The sequence below is a fragment of the Arachis hypogaea genome, chromosome 5 (assembly GCF_003086295.3).
Source record: "Arachis hypogaea cultivar Tifrunner chromosome 5, arahy.Tifrunner.gnm2.J5K5, whole genome shotgun sequence".
In the NCBI taxonomy this organism is placed as follows: Eukaryota; Viridiplantae; Streptophyta; class Magnoliopsida; order Fabales; family Fabaceae; genus Arachis; species Arachis hypogaea.
In genome coordinates, this window is record NC_092040.1 from 113,584,966 (window position 1) to 113,605,481 (window position 20,516).

The window sequence follows — 20,516 nt, forward strand, 5'->3', positions numbered from 1 at the left end:
AAAATAATATTTATCTTTTTGAAAAAAAAAAACACAATAACCTTAATTGTATATGGAATATTTTTTCATCTTATAGTTACCTAAAAATTAAGAAGCGTGGAACAATTTTTTTCCGTTAATATTTACTTAAAGACAAAGCAGGTTGATTCGACCCGTCAAAGTCAAACAAACTTAAAAATTAAAATGTTAATTTATCTTATTTTATGACGAGCTAACATGCTAGTCTATTTCTCTCTGGGCAAAATGTAATAAAAATTATAAAAAATAAAAATTCAATCATTATTTAAATACAAATTTTTCACAATCTTTTAAATTTTCAACGTTAATAAAATTGTTTATCATAATACCTATTCTCAAATTACTACAAATAAAAAAAAATTATTGATTTTAAATTAATTTTTCACAACTAACAACTTTAAAACAATCACAACATTTACTATTCAATATAACACAAAAACAGAAACATAGTTTTGTGATAAAAAAAAGTATTTATTTAAGAAACAAGACCACATATATGTGGAAGTGCTAAAAAAATTAATAAAAAATAAAAATAAAATAAATAAAACAAATATTTAAAAAAATAAAACAAAAAAAGAAAGGCGTGTGTTTGTATATCATAATTTTATTTTTGTGTGTATATATCACCAGTGTTTTATTAAAAAAATTTTTGATCTGACGCTTGGTTCGTCCCATTCAATCTCGATAAAATTTTATAAGTTTTACGATGTGGCTTGCTGAATTTTTTTAATTTAACAAGCATCATCTTTTAGTGATTTGTTTCGGCTTATTTTAGTATCCTTATTAAAATTATATTTTAGTTATTTAAAATCAAAATTTAATTTTAAACATTTTAATTCCATTAAATAATATTTGTTCTAAAAGAGTCTTAACAACATATATCCTAAATAGGATATTTTAAATGCCTTTTAAACACATTAATATTAAAAAAATTTCTATGTCTCTTTAATTAATCTTTAAATATATATTTTAAAATTATTCCTCAAAAGTGGTAATTTTATTATTCTAAATTCAAATATAAATTTTTAATATTTAAAACAATCAAACAACTTTAATTTTAAAAGGACATTTATGTATTTTAAAAATTAACTAAAAATACGTTACTTTATTAAAATAAATCATATTTTTAATTCAAATTAAATAATCTTAATTTTAAATGATATTTTACTTTTTTAAAATTAACAGTAAAAAGATATTCTTATTTTTTTAGTTTTTTTATTTTTTATGTTTTTATTATAATAGTTCAATATCAATTTTAAAATAAAATAGCCCAAAACGAAAATAATAAAAAAAAAATTAATCCAAACAAATTTTAAATAAAAAATTATAAAATTATTTTTTCTTTGATTTATTACTACTACCGTCTTTAATTTTATCCCACTATAATTTTAAATAAAAAAATAATTCCAACTTAAAATGGGTTTGCGACAAAAAAAAAAAAGTATTTTGATGATTCAATGTTAAAACACTATTGGATTTAGCTCAACATAAAACAAAAATCAATAAAAGAAAAAATTTTTCTCTTTCTCACATTTAAGAGTTTTTTAAAACTATTCTTCAAAAAAAAGAGTTGTTAAAACTTGAAAGACAAACTCTTTTTCTTTTACTCACGGAGTTTCCATTTATTTTTGGAGCACTAAATCGCATTCTAATATTAATACTGGTTTGAATAGGTTTATAAGTTATTTTTTATTTTTAATTTATGAAAAGATATAGTGTTAGTGTCTGATATGATTTTTAAAATCGAATTACAGCTTTATAAAAAATTATTTTAGTGTTTATGAAAAAGTTAAAAGAATTACTTTTCTCAAATAAATTTTTTTATCATTTCTCTCTTAAAATAAACACTTTTAGAACTAAAAACTCAAACACAAAATAACTTATTTATAAATTACTCTTAATATAAATATTTATTGTTTAAACTATTTTTTCAAAAATAATTCAATTAAACTAGTTATCCAAATTGAGGCTAAGTAAGTACACTCCTTCTAACTCAATTATGTTGGCAAATATCGAAGTTTAATTGAGTGATTCTTTTGAAAAATGTGACCATTTATTGTTCTAGATGGAAAGTGCTTACGATTCAACACTTATAAGTTGTAGAAATAAAACAAAGATTCAATTGCTATAGCGTTATATATATCATTACAAACCTTTCATAACAAGTAACAAAATCCACAAATGATAACATAATCCAAGAGACGAGGAGGGTAAATATAAAGGTGGATATTCCAATAAAGTTTTTATAATTATCTTATATAAAAATATTTTATTTTAATTATTAAATGATAGATAAGGATTTAGAATTTGATTTTTGTATACTATATAAAAATGTCATTTTTGTTTAAAGTATGACAAAATAAATAAATCATACTTTTTAAACTAAAATCATGATAAAAAAATATTTTTGATATCTTCATTGAAATAAAAACATCTTTATTGGAGTAGTTGTCAAATATAAATTGGAGGGTCCATTTGTGTCTATAGCTTCACTATTTTAGAAGTAACTCCACACGGTAAATTAGGAGGCATCGAATTACAGTTAAAAGATAAACAATCAATAACAAAAAACAAGGTGACAAAGCAAAGCAACATGTTAAGCGTTCAAACACAACTGAAGCAAGAAATGTTCTGACAAGACTCTCATAGTATAGTCATAATATATACACACATCTCCAGCAAAATAAAAAAAAGCACAAAAACACAACAACACGGTTAATATTATCACCATCTCAGTCTTAGCATTCCCTTCTTTCCTCAGAAGATAATCCTTTCCTCATCAGCCTCAGCAATCTGCAGTGACGAAACTGCTTGTGCGGCTATAAGATCAGCGGAGAAACCGGCGCGCCCCCATCCTGTTGCATCTTCATATAGTGGTTTTTCATGTGCATTCCTCCCGAGAGGCTCTGATGAGAATGTCCACCCTCCATTTTCAGCAGCTCCCCACTTGCAACCATATCTGTATGCATCAGTGACCCAACCCCTTGTTTCCACAGACCATGTGCCGCCGTATAGATGAGGGAAGCAAGCTCTCTCTCCACCCACGAAGATGTCAAGATTACGATCGCAGTTCCAGGTCTTGCATGTTTCATCGTTGATAACAACCTTGCACGAATCCTCCGAGTCTTCACCGAGCAGAACATGCAGAGCAACGGCCTCGGCAATTGCAGCGCCCTCCTCATCTAGTCTTTGTTGTTCCTCTTTCTTCTTCTGTTTCTTCTTCTCCAATTCGGAAATGATGGCGGCAGACGTCGCGAGAGCTTTCTCCAAGCGCCTTTTTTTCTTCTCAGCCTGCTTGAGACGATCCAACTCGTCTTTCACCTGCTTCTTCTTGGCCTTCCTCACATGTTGCCCTTTATTACATGCCATGGTATCCATAGAATATAACTGCGTCTAAATACTAAATTAACTTTTCTGAACTCCTTTTCCTTCAAGATAAATTCTTTAGTGCTGTATACATATTTCTATAACTTTTTTCCCTCTTTCCCTAAATTGTAATGCTAAATATATTCTAATTAGTTGAAGTATTTAGACTAATGCTACACAATTGATGCAAACGAAACAGCTACACCCACTCAGGCCTATATGAGTACCTCATCTTGCGAACAATGCAATCCCAAACAGAAACAACAGGAGACAACAGAAGAGAAAATTCATAAGCACTCATAGATCCATCCCTTGGTCTCATTCTTCCTAACTTCCCACAGCCCTTGCACTTGCCCATCCTGAAAAGGCCAACAGCTCTACAAGACTAATGAAATATCTGCACGCTGCTGTGACACTCCGGTTCAGGTACACCCTTCCCGACTGCAGTTAAGTAAACACACATAATGCAATCCATCAAAATCAGATGATGATAGAAGTGCTTTAAGAAATAGAGAAACATCATTCATTCACAGATCAAGTACGACAAGTAGATCGATAAAGACTTAAAAGGCTAACATCAAATAGTACATCAAGCTCTTATTCGTAAGCCAAATCTTTGTTGAGGACTGGGAGAAAGGCGGCATAAAATGTAATCTAAATGTTTAGATCTATATCTACCACAAATTTCATTCTATATCAGTCCTAAATAAATAAATAAATAATTCAAATCTGGTAGCAATCTTTCCCTTTCACATGAAACAACAAAAGGCAAAGATGAATACAAGTCAAACAGACAACTGGTGTCCATAGTGCTTCAACTACCTAAATCCTCTATCGATTCATTCTAAAGTCACAAGCCACCAATAACATGTCGGCCTAACAACCTATGTCCCCAAAGAACAAAATAAGAATCACTTAAAATAACATTATTTATTGTGAGTGTGTCCTTTAATGACTTATATATAATGTAAAAGCATGACGAATTATTGGCCAAAACAAAAATCTGACCAAACCTCAGGCCAATTATTCATGTTCTCTGTGATTGATTTGATGATTTTCCCAAAAAAAAACTCCAACACCACAATTCCCCCAATCTGATTTAGCACAAATCCAAAACAGAATAAATCATTTACACCTCTAAGGAGATCAGATCCACCCAATTAAGAAGCAAAACATGAAGAAATTCACTTTCTACTAAAATTTAAACACAGCTCATATATTAAAAAAATACAAGATCTAAACAACCCATAATTCAAGGCACCTGTTTCATCAAAATCAATAGCACAAGCAAATAGTACAGACCTAGATCCAAAATTACCCAAAAATGTTCAAGTATCACAGCCCGAAAGGGGAAAAAAACCAACCGATGAGATCAAAATCAGAAGAAAAAGAACAAAAAACGGCAAATTTGAATGAGAAAAAGAGAAATCAAACCTGAGGGAATGGCATAGAGAGCAAAAGGGGGGTGAACCTATCAGAGTGGTTGAAGACGGAAGTAAGAAGAAATGTTGTTGGTGGTGGTGGTGGTGGTGATGGTGATCTAAATTGTGGTTGGATCTGAAGAAAACGTAGACGGGTAGGAAAAGAAAGTGAGAAGTTATGTGCTTGAAAGAGAAAAGAGAGAGAAAGAGCGAAGAAAGAGAGAGAAAGCGTGGGTGTCTGAGGAGAGAGATATATGAATGAATTAGCGATAACGTGAGGTGAGACGGGAGAAGGAGAGGGTAATCGTGTGAAGGGCCAATAGGAAGTAGACACGTGGCGGGGTTAAAAAGGAGAGGCAAGTGTATTATAGTATGTGACTTTTGTTGGAACGACACGTCGTGTTTGTTGGGCTTTGGAATGGACACCCCCACCCTACTGGGCCCATGCTCTCTCACTGACAACTTGGACCACGTGGCGTAATCATCTACCATTATTGGCAAATTAGTCTATTAGTTAATAGAAGATTTAACTAATTTAAGTTGGTCGAACAGTTTATTCATATGCTTAGACAAGCGTTAGGATTTAGATCCCGTCTTATATACGCAGCTAGGGCTGGAAGTGAGTCAAGTCAGCTCATGAACCAGTTCGAGCTCGATTTGTTAATAGCTCGATAAACTAAGTTTGTGAGTTGGTGAGCTAAATTTGAGCCTGAAATTGAACTCATAAATTAAATGAGTTGAGCTTGAGCTTGGATAAGCTCAGCTCATTAGCTCGTAAGCTGGCTTAATATATATATATATATATATATATATATATATATATATATATATATATATATATATATATATATATATTCCTATATGCATTTAGTCTATACTTTTAATATTATATATATACATATGAAATAGTAATATATAATTATATATTAATGATCTTAATTATTTAAAATTTTATATTTATTTATTACATATAATTTTGATGTAAGACATAAATAAAAAAATTATATTTATTGATAGATAAATAATATATAAAATTATTTTTTTAAATATTTTTTAAAATATATAAGTTACAATTTATTGATATAAAATTATAGATTTTGTATTTATGTTTCTATTATTTGAGCCAACTCGTGAGCTTTCGGTGAGCCGAGTCTGAACTTAAAAAATAGGCTCGATTGTTAATAAGTCGAGCCGTGAGCCAAGCTCAATTTTGGTGCTCGGCTCACTTTCAGTCCTATATGCAGCAAATTTATTGACCATTGACAAATATTTAAATAGAGCTTAAATCCACGATAAATTAATTATTAATTTATCGATATCGTAGAGTTATATAAAACAAAAAAAAATATAATAGAGGATTTAATTATATTATGTAAATTTTAATTTTTAATAAGATATTTCTTATAATATTCTTAAAATGTATTTTTAAAATACATATTAATAATATCCATTAATAAATACTAATTTGTTTATTAATTCTTTATGATATTAATAATAAATTTAAAGTTTACTAGAATTGTAATTTTTTATAACTTAATTGAGTTTTCAATTTAAATTTTAAAGAAAAGAAATCTAATTTTTTTATTAATTATATATAATGAAAAATATTTTCAGAAGACTATATATCTAATTTTTCATATCTTCTTTATATATGAACATTCTATAATTGTAAATTTGTAACATCCCTTTTTTCTTAAATGGAAAAAAATATGCAAGTTTATCTACTTCAACAATTTATTCATCTATAGATAAAATGTATTCCAATATCTACTAATTTTTTTCCATCACTTATAACAATTGTTCAATTATTTTTTCGATGTAATATAAGAAATGGGTTTTTTTATATAAATAAATAACAGAAATATTTTATTTTTCAAAATATACATGAAGAGAAATGCTTCCAAAAATGCGTAGAATCACTTTAGGGGAACGCATGCGAATTGGATTTACACTCCAATTCAGGTGTGACGACCACGAATTGGAATTGGCATGTCAGGTTGAAAAGCTGCTGCTCTAATACGTTGCTGGCATGCACGAAATGGCTCACATCACCACTAGCGCACACGAATTGGGCGACCTCAGGGACAGCGGCAACAAAGTGGAACCAATGCACTGACGGCGTCCACGAAATGAGTATTTCGTTCTTGGAGGCCACGAAGTGGATGGTCAAAGCTACCAATTTTCAGCAAACACCAGCATCCGTACGAGACAGGCATTGGTTATGTTGGGTGACAAAGGATACTTGGGAAGGAAGCTGGGACACATATAAAAGGGTGAAGGGGAGGGGACCTTATGCATTCGGTTTAAAGGGAAAAGGGATTTTAAAAAAAAGTCGTGGTGGTAAAAAAAATTGTGTTGTGGTTTTAATCTTTTGTGTTGTGTTTGAAAAGAAAAAAATTAACATGAGTGGGGGTGGGGTTAATGCGGAAGAGAACCTTAATCGGTTAGACGAATTTCATATTGCGGCACATTTGCTTCATAAGGTTAGTTTAAGTGTTTAAGTAAAATTTTTTAATTATATTCTTGTTTTTGTAGACAAATAAAATTGGTTAAAGTATTTTTTATTATATTCTTTTTTTTTCTTCTTTTGCAGCCCACACGTTTTCTCACTCCTCATGGCATACTTGTTGACGTTTTCATGTCAGATTCTACAGATCTAAGCATGGAAATTAGGCAGCAGAGGTTTGAGTCTTATTTAAGATGAACATGATTTTACCATGCTTTCTTAATAAAGCGCTTCAAGTATAACAATCCACTTATAAGTGCTTTTGTCGAACGAAGGCATCCCGAAACTCACACATTTCACCCCCTTTGGGGTGAGTGTACCATAACCCTGTAGAATTTTGTAATGCAATTAGGTCTACCTGTTGATGGCGAGCCTGTCAGTGGTACTTTGAGGTCATAGAACAAGTTCCACCAAAAAGATCTTTAGGAATAGTGTCAAAAACTTCTTGATGAAGTTCCAGCTGGCCACGTAAGGACAACAAAATTCAACATAAAGTTGAAGTGGCTCAAGAATCGTCTTCAGCAGATGCCGCTTGATTTACGAGACAATGCCCTCATGCAGTATGCACATTGTTACATAATTACTTGTTGGGAGGCGTGCTACTACTGGACAAGGCCAATAATATGGTCCATGTTTGATATCTTCCATTATTGGTAGATTATGATGCCATCAGTACCTACAGTTGGGGTAGTACCGTTCTTTGTTGGTTATATCGAGCTATGTGCTTAGCGTCGTTCTTTGTTCGTTATTCGACGGGTTGGACCATTTCATCCCTCAGCAATCATTCCCACATACCCCAATAGATCTTGATCTTGCCCTCAACCGCTCTGATACCATCACGCAGCCTACTGTGGCAGGGAGGAGGTTCGTCTCAATTGGTGACACCGCCGAATCTGTGCTCCGACCGTACGATGCTACGCAGATGCAAGGCCGACGTCTTTCTTACGCCGGGGCTGATGCTAACGTGGACATTCGAGCTCCTGCTTGTGAGACAAGTGGCAGATTGGGACACGACCACCATTAGTTGTGTGGCTTATATATTTAGTATTCTGTTGTAACACTTAGTTCATTTACTTTTCCTTCGCTTGAGTATCGACTTCATCCTATTGTGTTAGTCATTCGATGTTATGCTATTTCTTTCCATTTTATCCATATGTCGGTTCCACCGTTTGTTGTTGAATTTTATGTTATGTTCCTATCTTCATGTGATGTATGTACATAGTTTTAGTAACGATGGTTCCCCATGTACTACCAACTATGCAATAAATACAACAATGTGGTAAATTAAACAACAGTGCGACATAACATGAAATAAAGCAACAATGACGATTTTACATAATTCAATAGAAACATGCTCAAATATTGCACTAAACTGATACATTAAACAGAAATGGTGGTATACTAAGTGGCAAAAATATGCGGACAGTGACGCCTAGTATGCCCTGGTGTCCTGCAAAGTCCGTAACGCTTACCTGGGCCCGACTCAACCTCGTCCATCTCATTACGAATTCTTATAGACATCGGACGTCCTTCCATTATACATCGTAGATGGGGGTTGGGACGTACACGTTGTACTTCGTATGGGGGCCACATCTCCTCGTCTGACATTGGTTTGAATTCCATCTCTTAGACCTAGAACACGTTCTCAACCCGAAAACTGCCTCGACATATTGTTGCCATTCGAGTCTTGCAAATGTGCATGCGACCAAAGCATGAGCACAGGGGTAGTGCAACACTTGGAAGTAACCACAGCACACCTCTGATGCTCAAGGTAAATGCGAAACCAAGACTACACCCCTACAGCTACTATCTCATCAACTGTGAAGATTGAAGTAGCTCTGTCATACGACGTCACAAGCATCTAGGAAATTCCCTCACGGTTTGTTAAGATCGCTTTTTGCTATAATTGCGAGAACACCTGGCCGCATGCGATATGTGCTTGTGTCTGCCAACCCTTGTTCACAAATAATTCACTAAGACAATGATAGGTAGACTTGACAATTGCACAGACTGGTAAATTTCTAGTGCTCTTGAGGACAGAGTTGATACACTTAGAAAGATTGGTCGTCATGTGACCATATTGATGACCGTCATCGTGGAGCTGTAGCCATTTATGTGGCTCTAACCCCTAGATCCATGCCATAATATGCGGAGATGTTACAGGATCCTCGCCGCTGATTAACTATAGGTAGTACTGCACTTGCTCTTGCGTCTTTAAATACGCGGCGTTAACCAAGTGTCTTTTGGAATCCTTATTGTTGAAATTTGTTGCGAAGTTAGAGGCGATATGTCGTACACAGTAAACATTGTGCTCCCATCCACACCCATCCCGCTCTAAAGCAGCCTTTATTGCTGCATGCCTATCAGAGATAAGCAGAATTCCTGGTTGCCTCCCTACATGCCTCTTTAGATTGGTAAGGAAAAAGTACCATGAATCTGTATTCTTTCTCTCCACAATTGCGAAAGCGATTGGCAGAATGTTGTTATTTTCGTCCTGTGCTATGCCCATAAGTAGGGTGCCCACATACTTACCATACAGGTGTGTTCTGTCTACTGGGACCACTGGCTTATAGTGCTTGAAAGCCTCAGCACATGAGGGGAACGACCAGAAAACCTGATGAAACATGACACTCTCACGGTCTAGAGTGTTCCCGACATAGTAAGCCTCGTTTGTAGGTCAACAATTGTTCCTGTTGTGAAAATGCTTACTTAGTAAAACATATAAACCACTAAAACCACAATGAATAACCAAGCCCAATAAGTGTTCAATGCCAGTTATACCTGGGACGAAAGCTTGCAGGGCGTTGAAGTATCTCCACAGCTGGTCATACGAATTGTCCCAATCACCATAGATTTTGGCAATTGCCTTCTGCTTTGCATGCCAAACCTTCTTGTATGAAACCATGTACCCGTATGCAAACTCGACTGATCCTTGCAACACCTTTATTCAAATGGTTGCGTCAGCATGCATCATGGGGAATATATGCTGGCAGATGACATTGCTATCAAGTTGAGCTTGATCTTGAGACATTGAACTTGCCAAGCAACTATGAGGCCCTTGGTATTTTCGAATTTTCTAAAATCTGGAAGAACTCTACGACCCGTACCATCCAACGACATTAATCCCCAAACTGCATGCATCGACATACATACCTATGTTGGTCTGACTCTACCACCTTGTATTCTGCACTCCTGCGGATGTTATAATTTTTAACAGCAAGCATCACTGTCTCCCTATTGAGAAACTTCAACCCAATCTCGAGCTCCTTCTCACCTGACAAAGCATAGCTACTCGGTCTGTCTTCTGCAATGGTCAACTGCATTGCTCCAAGATTTAAATACAAGTAGTGTGCTAGCGTGCTGCTGGATACACCACCACCCCCACCCCACCCCCCAATTCAACATGAATCGGAGGAACTGTCTCGTGATGAAGCGACTAGGTTTCGGGAACAGCTTCTATCTCATCTTCATCAGAAGTTTCTACCATGCCATCATGATGATATGTATCGAATCCAACAAGGTTGGAAGGGGGGTGCTTCACGAATATCTGTATTCTGTTTCGGCGTCACAAACGCGTTAAAGCTTGGACTATGGGTCCTACCAGTATCCCGACCCGGAACGAAATCCACCGATCCGAAATTCCTAACACCCTTCACATTATTAGAACTATATGAGCTTCCACCTATATCATGAAGATTCAAACAAAGTTCCAACGAATAGATGCTTCCAATGCTGCGATGATAAGAAAACATCATCAAAATATGCTGATCAGATTTAATCTGCATTTTCTGATATGCAAACGAGTTAGCAACTACAACTGGCATCCTGTGTAAGCTTCGTGATTTCCTTTTTTCCCACCATTTTGGTATTCATGAGAATCAAATTCTTCAGCTCTTGTAACGATGTCGGGGGCAGAATCATTATCCAAAGGGGATCGTCACAAACAAACGTAATACCTTCTGCCGTATGAGAAATTTCTCCATTTGGGTATATGATCAAATATACATTTTCGGAAGCCATACACACAGCAAAACTGAACCAACACCCACAATATTTTAGAGAGAAAGAAAGTAACTAGGTTGAGAGAAATTTTAAAGTTGGAAGAAAGTGCAAAAGAATGCCTCCTTCTGTAAATGGTGCACAAGCGTTTATATAGGCAAATTAGGAACGAACTTCGCAGGTGATACACCTGAAGGGCACCATTTCGCGTGTAGTACCATTGACTTGGAATCCAATTCGTGGATGCCCCACTAGAATTGGCCATTTTGCTGGCACCAGCCACAACATGGCCTCCCCACCCATTTCGTGGGCACCGACCCAGAAATAATTCCTGCCCCTGCCAGTTCCAATTCGTGGCCGCCAAACCTGAATTGGAATGTAAATCCAATTCGCATGCCCCGCTTGAAGTGGCCTTGCGCATTTTCGGAAGCATTTCTCTTCATGCGTATTTTGGAAAATAAAGCATTTCTATTATTTATTTATATAAAAAAACCATAAGAAATGGGTAGTACCAAGTTTGATGAATTAGTTAGCTAATATGTCAGATGTGTTAGGAAATAAAGATTTTATGGTAAGTTTTATTTATAATATATTAGGAACGAATGTTGTGGTGCATTTGACCAATCGTGTTTGTACCATGAGCTGAATATGTTCTCTAGAATAATGGTGGTGATCGAAAATAGCGATGGTGGTACTTAGTTTGTGGTGGGGTGGCCGTTTTAGATTAAAAGAGTTTGAAAGTCAAAATAAATGATAGTTTGTCCATACAATAAAAAAACATCTTTACGACGCAATTTATTTTTCACAAAAGTATATATTTTTCTTTTTATTATCAAGAAATGAGATTTTTCTTTTTTTTCACTGTATTAACTCTCTCCTATCACGAGTATAAAAAATATTAAATTAATTAAATAGTTATTTACATACAAATAATAAATAAAAAAAGTTAATTATATATGTTGTGGTGCATTTGACTAATCGAATTTACACACCATGAGCCGAATATGTTCTCTAGAATAATGGCGGTGTTCGAAGATGGTGGTGGTGTTTAGTTTGTGGTGGGATAGCCACTAATCACTTTAGATAGAAAGAGTTTGAGAATTAAAGTAAATGGTAATTTATCTATACAATATAAAAATCAAAAATTTTTTTTATACTAGAACTTTCTCAATGTTATGCAGATAAATATAGTTAATAGAAATTGGACACGGATAGTGACGAGTGTATCTAGCAGGTGGCGAGAAGTTGACACTGTCAGTTCGCAGTTGACGAGAAGACGCCAATTTCATCTCGTGGTTGGCAAGAAACAGGAGGCGCGACACGTATGCACAGAAGTTGCAGGTTCTGATCTGCATGATACGTTTTTCGTAACCAGCGAAAAAGGTAGTAGAAAACATCCGTCAAACATGCATGGAAGTAGCTGTCTCTGGCCCGAGTCCCACCTCTTCCGCTTCTATAAATTCGGGTCTTTTTTTTCGTTGTATCTGAAAAGAAAAGTTTAAGTTACAGTATTCTTAAAGTGAAACTGTAAAAAAAAGTACGAGGGAGAGATAAAAAAATAAAATTTATGTGTCTGTCTTTATAATGATAAAAATGTGATTATTAATGAAAAAATGTGTGATTTAAGTTAAAATAATACGAAATGTAATTCTACCAAAAAATATATTATTTCACATCTAAACAATCTTTGATATGTAAGTTATTATTTTTTCAAAATTGTTTATATCAATATATACATGTTATATTATTAGTGTTGTTTTTCTTTTAATATATTAATATTATTGTCATTTTAAATATTTCATAAAATTAATTACGTAGGTTAATATTATGTTTATTTAAATAAATATTTGAATGTTAGTATTAGAAGATAAAATACTTAATAAAAAATGTATTTTTTTTTGCGTAGGATTTTTTTGTATTTGTAATTGTTATATATTAATATTATTATGTCTATTAATATGAAAATTATTTATTATTAATTTTAAAATATTAATAATGTGTAATACTCTGAAAATAATATGTTATTGTTGATTTTAAATTAAAGTTATATATTAGTAGTCATATTTCAAATTATAGTATATTATTAACATTAATGTATTTTTTTATCTTCATGTTAGTAAAATATACTTATGTTGATATATTTATTTTAATTATATTATTGTAAATAAGTTACGCAACACACATAAATATATTAGTAATAAATATAGTAATCGTTAAAGTATTTTTTATATTCATGTTGGTCAAATATATTTATGTTATATTTATTTTAAATATATTAGAAATAAATAAATTAAGCAAAATATATAAATATATTAGTAATAAATATAGTACATAATAATATATATCATTAGAGTTAAAATATATGTATGTTAATATATATGACATCATGTTATAAATAAATATATACGTTATTTAGATTTTATTTATTAATTTTTATGCCGAATTTCATTACGAATATTTATTTACATACTAGTATGGTATATATTAATGCTACTAAATATATTTATATTAAAATATTTATTCTAAATATATTGCTGTACGCAACATACATAAATATATTATATGTTATGTTTATGGAAAATAGATACGTTAACTAAATTTTATTTGTTAATTAATTTAATTATGAGTATAATTTTTATTTTTTTTTTATACGTTAGTCTATTTTTTTATTTTTATTTATACTTCGTTTTAAGATGGAGAAAATTAGTCCTCCCAAAATAGTATAGTCAATTAATGACGAAAGCATTATGAAAGATCAAATTCTATCATGTTTTTCAAATAGGAAGAGTAAACGGTAAATTATCTCTAATAACTGCATTAATAGACAAATAGCATACTATGTGTCTGAGATCGACAGTGTATTCACTCCTACTAGACATCTCACGAATCTCAAAAACTTCAGTATATCTATCAAATCAATGCACTTGTATATTCCCTAATTCTTGTAAATTTGCCTGCAACTTCACAGTCGCAAATTTTGAGAAGACATGTCCAGCATTGATGCGCTCTTGAGCATTGACGCTCTTTCGGGTAAATAGCTCATTTAAGCGATAAAAGGTTATCCTGACCAATGATGTGACCGAGAGGTTACGAGCAACATAGAATTTATGCACTCTATCAGATTGGTTGTCATGTGACCTAACGATGCCCTTTATCAAAAGCCATAGCCCACTACCGACAATCAATAGTATCACACCATTGAGTATATATGCCTCTCCTCGATCCTGCAACTGTTGGTACTGCTCGTTGTATTATTGTTCTGCCTTACAATATCCTAGAGAAAAATTTGTTTTAATATAATATCACTCGTCAGCAATTCAAATAGTATATAGCAATTTTAAGTTTAACAAAGATCAACTCAATATAAAGAACATGTTTCCATGTTTATGATGATTTTTTACAAGTAAGGGACCTTGAATTTTCATAGAAAGTTTGACGCAATATGCCTAACACAATATATGAAATGCTCTAGGAGGACTCCACGCATCATTACATCTAGCCATTGCTGCATTGATAGAGTCGTGCCTATAAAAAATAATACCGACACCGTCCCTCCTGGCAACATTTTTTCGTAGATTATTCAAAAAAAATGTCATGCGTCAGCGGTCTCTCATTCAACGATGACAAAAGCAAGTCGTACAATATTTTGGTTTCCATCTTGAGACACACCAACCAAAAGAGCTCCTTTATATCGCCCATACAGATGTATGCCATCAACATACACGAGTGGTTTGCAGTATCGGAACGCTCTAATGCATAGATGGAAGCTTTAAAAAACTCGACGCATTATCTTTACACATTCCTCCACCTTAGATCCACAATATGCTAGTATAGTATCAACTTGCACCATAGATCCTGGGTTCTAAGCACACATTGCCACATACCATGCGAGCAAACACTCATAAAAAACTTCTCAATCACCAAAGTTTTTTGTAATCGACTTTTACTTTGCCAACTATGTTTTACGATAGCTTATCGTATAGTTGAATTTCGACAGAACATCTATGGTCATAACGTGGATCTTCAGATATGGGTCGGCTTCAACTAGAGGTCTTATAGCGTCCACAATTGTGTCGGAATTTAGTTTCGAATGGTCTTGAGAAATTATGTCCACAGTGCAAGTATGACTTCCATTGTATCGTTTAATTTTCCAACAACATTTTTTCTGAATCAAACTAACGCAAATCAGTCAATTACAACTTTTGCCATACTGTATGCATTTCGTATAAAATGTCAAAGACTCAGACTCAAACACCCTGTAATCGATACCCATGGAAGTAATATAATTCCTAATTGCCATGACTATAACTTCTCTAGAACTGAACTCCATTCCAACAGCAAACTCACCATCTTGCACAAAAAAAATACCTGTGTATGTGGATTAACAATTTCTAAATTCTAAAAAAAAGTATATCTAAGGGTTTTCAATTTTCAATGATTTGTACAATATTTCATCAAAGTAGCCACAATATCTAGCAAAATAACGTAAGTTAGATTTTTTCTTTATCTCATACAAAATAATCTTATGAAAAAGTACTCTCCAGTTGAGCAACATTTATCATTTTTAGATAGTGAGCAATTTTTGAAATATTTTAATTGGTAACTTAAAAATAAATATATTTTAAATAATTCAACAAATAAAATTAGAATGTATAACCGAAATTTGATAAATAAAAATAAAATTGTCTTGACAAAATAAAATGATAGGCTGACATACCTGAGTTTGCCAACTCAAGAAATTCAGGTGCGATCATAGCTTCAAGATCCAAAGCACACATAGAAGATGGAATACCAAATGAATGTTGGCTTTTTACCGTGCTTGTTGCAGCTTGAATTTTCATGTCGGTAGTCTCATTTCCTCCCAACATGCCATTGTTAGATAAAAACTCCTCTTTGCTGTCACTATCATTTCCTTCCCAATCTGTGTTGCCCCTTTTATTTAAGAAGGATTCATCAACCTCGTGACTAATAGCCAACTTCTTAAATTCAACATACAGTTCGATAATCAACACATGAGCTTGATTCTGTCGATAAATCATTAACATTTCTAACATGATGACATCAGTCACATTCATTACTTAAAACTATATTACATCACTGAAAACTAACACAAACTGCTTATATAAAATACTGTTAACTCTCTTTGACAAATTACCGTATATATATTGGCATAATCTATTTTATAACTTTACAAATAACATCATGTAAAGAATAACAAAAATTCTAAACTTACACAAATAAATTTTACACCTTTATTTATATATGGCATAATCTCACTTTCAAAATATACTAATAAACACACATTAGTTTTCATGACTTAAAAAAATAAAAACTTCTCAAGAAAACTCTCACATGGCGAGGACTTGTACAAACTCACAGCTTTAACTTTTCAATCAAAATGAATGTTGCTTCTGGAACACTAACTCTCTTATATAGAAAAAGAAAACTAATTTTTTAACAATTTTTTTTTCTCAAAAAATAGTTAATTTTATCTAAAATAATATTAAATTATTATGCTTTTCGCAATCTCCAAATTAGTAAAAATGTCCCATCATACAAAATTTATTGAGTTTAAATATTATTTTTTTCAAATACTTTTTGTAAATACAATTTTTTTAAGTAAATAAACCAATCTCAAACCCCACAAGATAGATTAAAAAAAATAAAAAAATATTACTCATAATTAACGAGCAATTTTCGCTTTTTCTTTATGTCATCTCTTTAATGACAATAAAATAAGTACCAGCAGCAGTCTAGCACCATAAAATTTAACACTTTACATACCCATATTAAAAAACAACTCCAAAAAATTGTCCATATTTATTTATTTTTTTCTCTAAAAAAGCATTTTTACAACACAAATTTTTCTTTTTATTATCAAGAAATGAGATTTTTCTTTTCCATTTTACTATATTAACTCTTTCCTATCAACTAGTATAAAAAAATATTAAATTAATTAAACAATTATTCACATAAAAATAATCATTAAAATTTTATTAGATAATTTAATATATTTAATTAAATCATTAAATATAAACGCACAATTATTTCAATTGAAAAATGATTTATTTATATTAATTAAGAAAACTTCAAAGCTCAAAAAAATAAAAAATAAAACAAATTATGTGTCAATTTCGAAGCAAGCAATGTAAATTGTGATCTAAAAAGAAAGCATTTTTTATTTGTTGCTTTCGTATCACTGTGTCAGTGGTTACTCACTGTCACTGAGCTACCCTCTCAGCTCGGCGATGCTCTCTCTCCACCGTCTCCCCGGCGTCCCCACCGCCAAACAACCACTTTTTCCGTCCACCTCAACCTTCACCCACCCACCACGACGACCTACATGCCTCTTCCCCCAATCCAAAACCCTACCAAAACCCCCAAAATTCCACAAATCCCCCACCGCCCTCCTCCAGTGGAACCGCAAACCCCAGCTCTCCGGCGAAACCCCCCGCGTAGTCGTCGTCACCTCCGGAAAAGGCGGCGTCGGCAAGACCACAACCACCGCCAACATCGGCCTCTCCCTCGCCAGACTCGACTTCTCCGTCGTCGCCATCGACGCCGATGTCGGCCTCCGCAACCTCGACCTCCTCTTAGGCCTCGAGAATCGCGTGAACTACACCGCCCTCGAGGTTCTCAACGGCGATTGCAGGCTCGACCAGGCTCTTGTCAGGGACAAGCGTTGGTCCAACTTTGAATTGCTCTGCATTTCAAAACCTAGGTCAAAATTGCCCCTAGGGTTTGGAGGAAAAGCCCTAATTTGGCTCGTCGATGCTCTCAAATCGCGCACAGAAGGTTGCCCTGACTTCATCCTCATTGATTGCCCCGCCGGCATCGACGCTGGATTCATCACCGCCATAACGCCGGCGAACGAGGCAATTCTGATAACCACACCAGATATAACTGCCCTTAGAGATGCTGATAGGGTTACTGGTTTGCTTGAATGTGATGGAATTAGGGACATAAAGATGATTGTGAATAGAGTTAGGACAGATATGATTAAGGGTGAGGACATGATGTCTGTTCTTGATGTACAAGAAATGCTAGGGTTGCCACTGCTCGGAGCGATTCCGGAGGATTCGGAGGTTATAAGGAGTACCAATAGAGGGTACCCTTTGGTTCTGAATAAGCCTCCAACATTGGCAGGGTTGGCATTTGAGCAAGCAGCTTGGAGGCTTGTGGAGCAAGATACAATGCAAGCTGTCATGGTTGAGGAGGAGCCAAAGCGTGGCTTTTTCTCCTTCTTTGGTGGCTAACTAGAACACAATGAATCCAAGTTTGGAATGTTTTTTCAAATTTCAACTTTGCTTGTGATTGGTTTTTTGGTTCTGTTTTCAAGTTAGTGTGATTTTGTTTGCTTCTTATTTTAGGATGGAGTATTGCAAATTTGTTATCATGTGTAGGTGGTAGTGGGAGAGGAGCAAGGAGGAAGCTGTGTACAGTACAGTTTTGGGGGTTAGCAAAGCTTATATCTTTCTTTCTTCATTTGGTTTATTTCAATTGTGTTAGTATTCAGGATGATTTAGTTTAGGGTCACTTTTTGAGTTCATTTCTGCATTGTTAATCGGTTGCCTAATGGTGATTCAATAATATTGTTTTGTTCTACTCTTTTTTATCTACATACTAGGGTGTTGTTTATGCCTTGGAACATGGAACAAAATCTCTCCTTGATGAGTAAGTTTACACTTCACCATGCATGATAAGTTCATTTTTGTTTCTAAATTCTAATGCAGCATGTAGTAGTGTGTCACTGATAAAAATCTGCTTAATATGATGCGAAACTTGATCCCTGCTATGATTTTATAATGTTATGGAAGGTTTGTCCTTCTCAGCAATTTATCAATCTCTGCGATCCTAGAATACTGCATATATGAATTATGAATCATGAGGCACCTTTTTCTTCTATAACATATTAAATTAGAATCAAATTCTGTTTATTGCCAAGGAACTCTTTTTTGTTTTTTGGGTGCATACAACACACACACTCTACTCACACACACACACATTAAAGTATTAAACACACTATTTTTCACCAACAAAGATTCGAACTTATGTGGCACTTTTAGGAGGCAAATGTATTTGCCATTAGGATAATCCTCAGCCACATTGCCAAGGAACTTGTATTGTAAACATAGCAGTTTTTAGCAGGTTTTATTGTTTTTTGGGGTCAAGTTGATTCGTCATACGTAAATGGATAATTTTGGGCCGAAGTTTAGTTAATTAATGGTACATGACTAGATGCCTATATGATATGTAGTAGTATTATTGTTTTGACTCCGGAGTCTTGCATTTGTGCCAAAAAGTCCATTGGCCCAGTTAACTGGTCAAGATTCGATGGTTTCTGTTGGGCTCAGCTTGGTGTTATTGAACCTAATCTAGTAAGCATTTATAAAACAAAACTTTATTTGGAATTGCAAGAAATTAAATGTTATAAAGCGACACCTCTTTTATGTTAAAAAGTATTTGGTAATACTAATGACAAACTATTTGGTCTAAACTAACTTGGTTTGAGTTAGGCAAGTCCATTCCGAAAGTAAATGTGTTGCGATATTACTTTTTACATGTTTGTAACAAAAACTATTGGCCACTCAGGATTATTCTTTTAAGTTTTAACTATATCATTATTTTTATCATAAAAAAAAACTATATCATTATTTCATACATACATGCACCGTTGTGGTAACTATTGGATATTTTTGCGTGTACATTAAGGTTGATAAGAAGAAGAAAATCATGGTGTATAATTTTTTTTAATGACTTGTGACTTCTAACATTTTCTCTTTCCCATTTACCACCGCAATTTTGATCAATTAATGAACCTATGTTAATTACCAAGTAGTGAATGATGGATGTGCTCTTTTAGATAGAAAAAGCAGCATCAAATTCCTGTGATTTGTGTTGTGTCACATCATTATCTTTGCATCATAGCAACATGTATAGAAATAACTATTTTCTAGCTTTTATACTTCATTTACATACGTATACGGTATACATGCCATTTTGTCTATAAGTCTAATTCTAAATATCTAATCCATTGGGAAGAAGAAAATCAATTTCTATTTTTGACAAAGCAAAAGAACTTCATATAGCTAAGGTCATTTCCAATAATATTTTTAGATACCCTTTTGTCTGTAAGTCTAATTCTAAATATCTAATCCGGTGGGAAAAAAGAATATCAATTCCTATTTTTGACAAAGCAAAAGCAA

The 20,516-nt window shown here is 33.5% G+C and overlaps 2 protein-coding genes across 2 annotated transcripts; one reads left to right on the forward strand and one right to left on the reverse strand.

The window, feature by feature from the left end:
- Window positions 1-2,594: 2,594 nt before the first annotated feature.
- Window positions 2,595-5,144, reverse strand: LOC112802910 (uncharacterized). The gene is made up of 2 exons (XM_025846334.3): window positions 4,819-5,144; window positions 2,595-3,825 (listed from the first exon to the last, which is right to left on the reverse strand). Exon 2 carries the CDS (start codon window positions 3,394-3,396, stop codon window positions 2,776-2,778), a length of 621 nt encoding a protein of 206 aa, XP_025702119.1. The 5' UTR covers window positions 3,397-3,825; window positions 4,819-5,144; the 3' UTR covers window positions 2,595-2,775.
- A 12,312-nt stretch (window positions 5,145-17,456) lies between these two features.
- On the forward strand, window positions 17,457-19,153 carry LOC112802912 (septum site-determining protein minD homolog, chloroplastic). Its single transcript, XM_025846335.3, has 2 exons — window positions 17,457-18,765; window positions 18,938-19,153. Exon 1 carries the CDS (start codon window positions 17,559-17,561, stop codon window positions 18,564-18,566), a length of 1,008 nt encoding a protein of 335 aa, XP_025702120.1. The 5' UTR covers window positions 17,457-17,558; the 3' UTR covers window positions 18,567-18,765; window positions 18,938-19,153.
- The last annotated feature ends 1,363 nt before the right edge of the window (window positions 19,154-20,516 follow it).

Excerpts from the sequence above, each read along its gene's own strand:
- LOC112802910 (XM_025846334.3), bottom strand. The coding sequence starts at position 3,396 with ATGGATACCATGGCATGTAATAAAGGGCAACATGTGAGGAAGGCCAAG.
- LOC112802912 (XM_025846335.3), top strand. The coding sequence starts at position 17,559 with ATGCTCTCTCTCCACCGTCTCCCCGGCGTCCCCACCGCCAAACAACCA.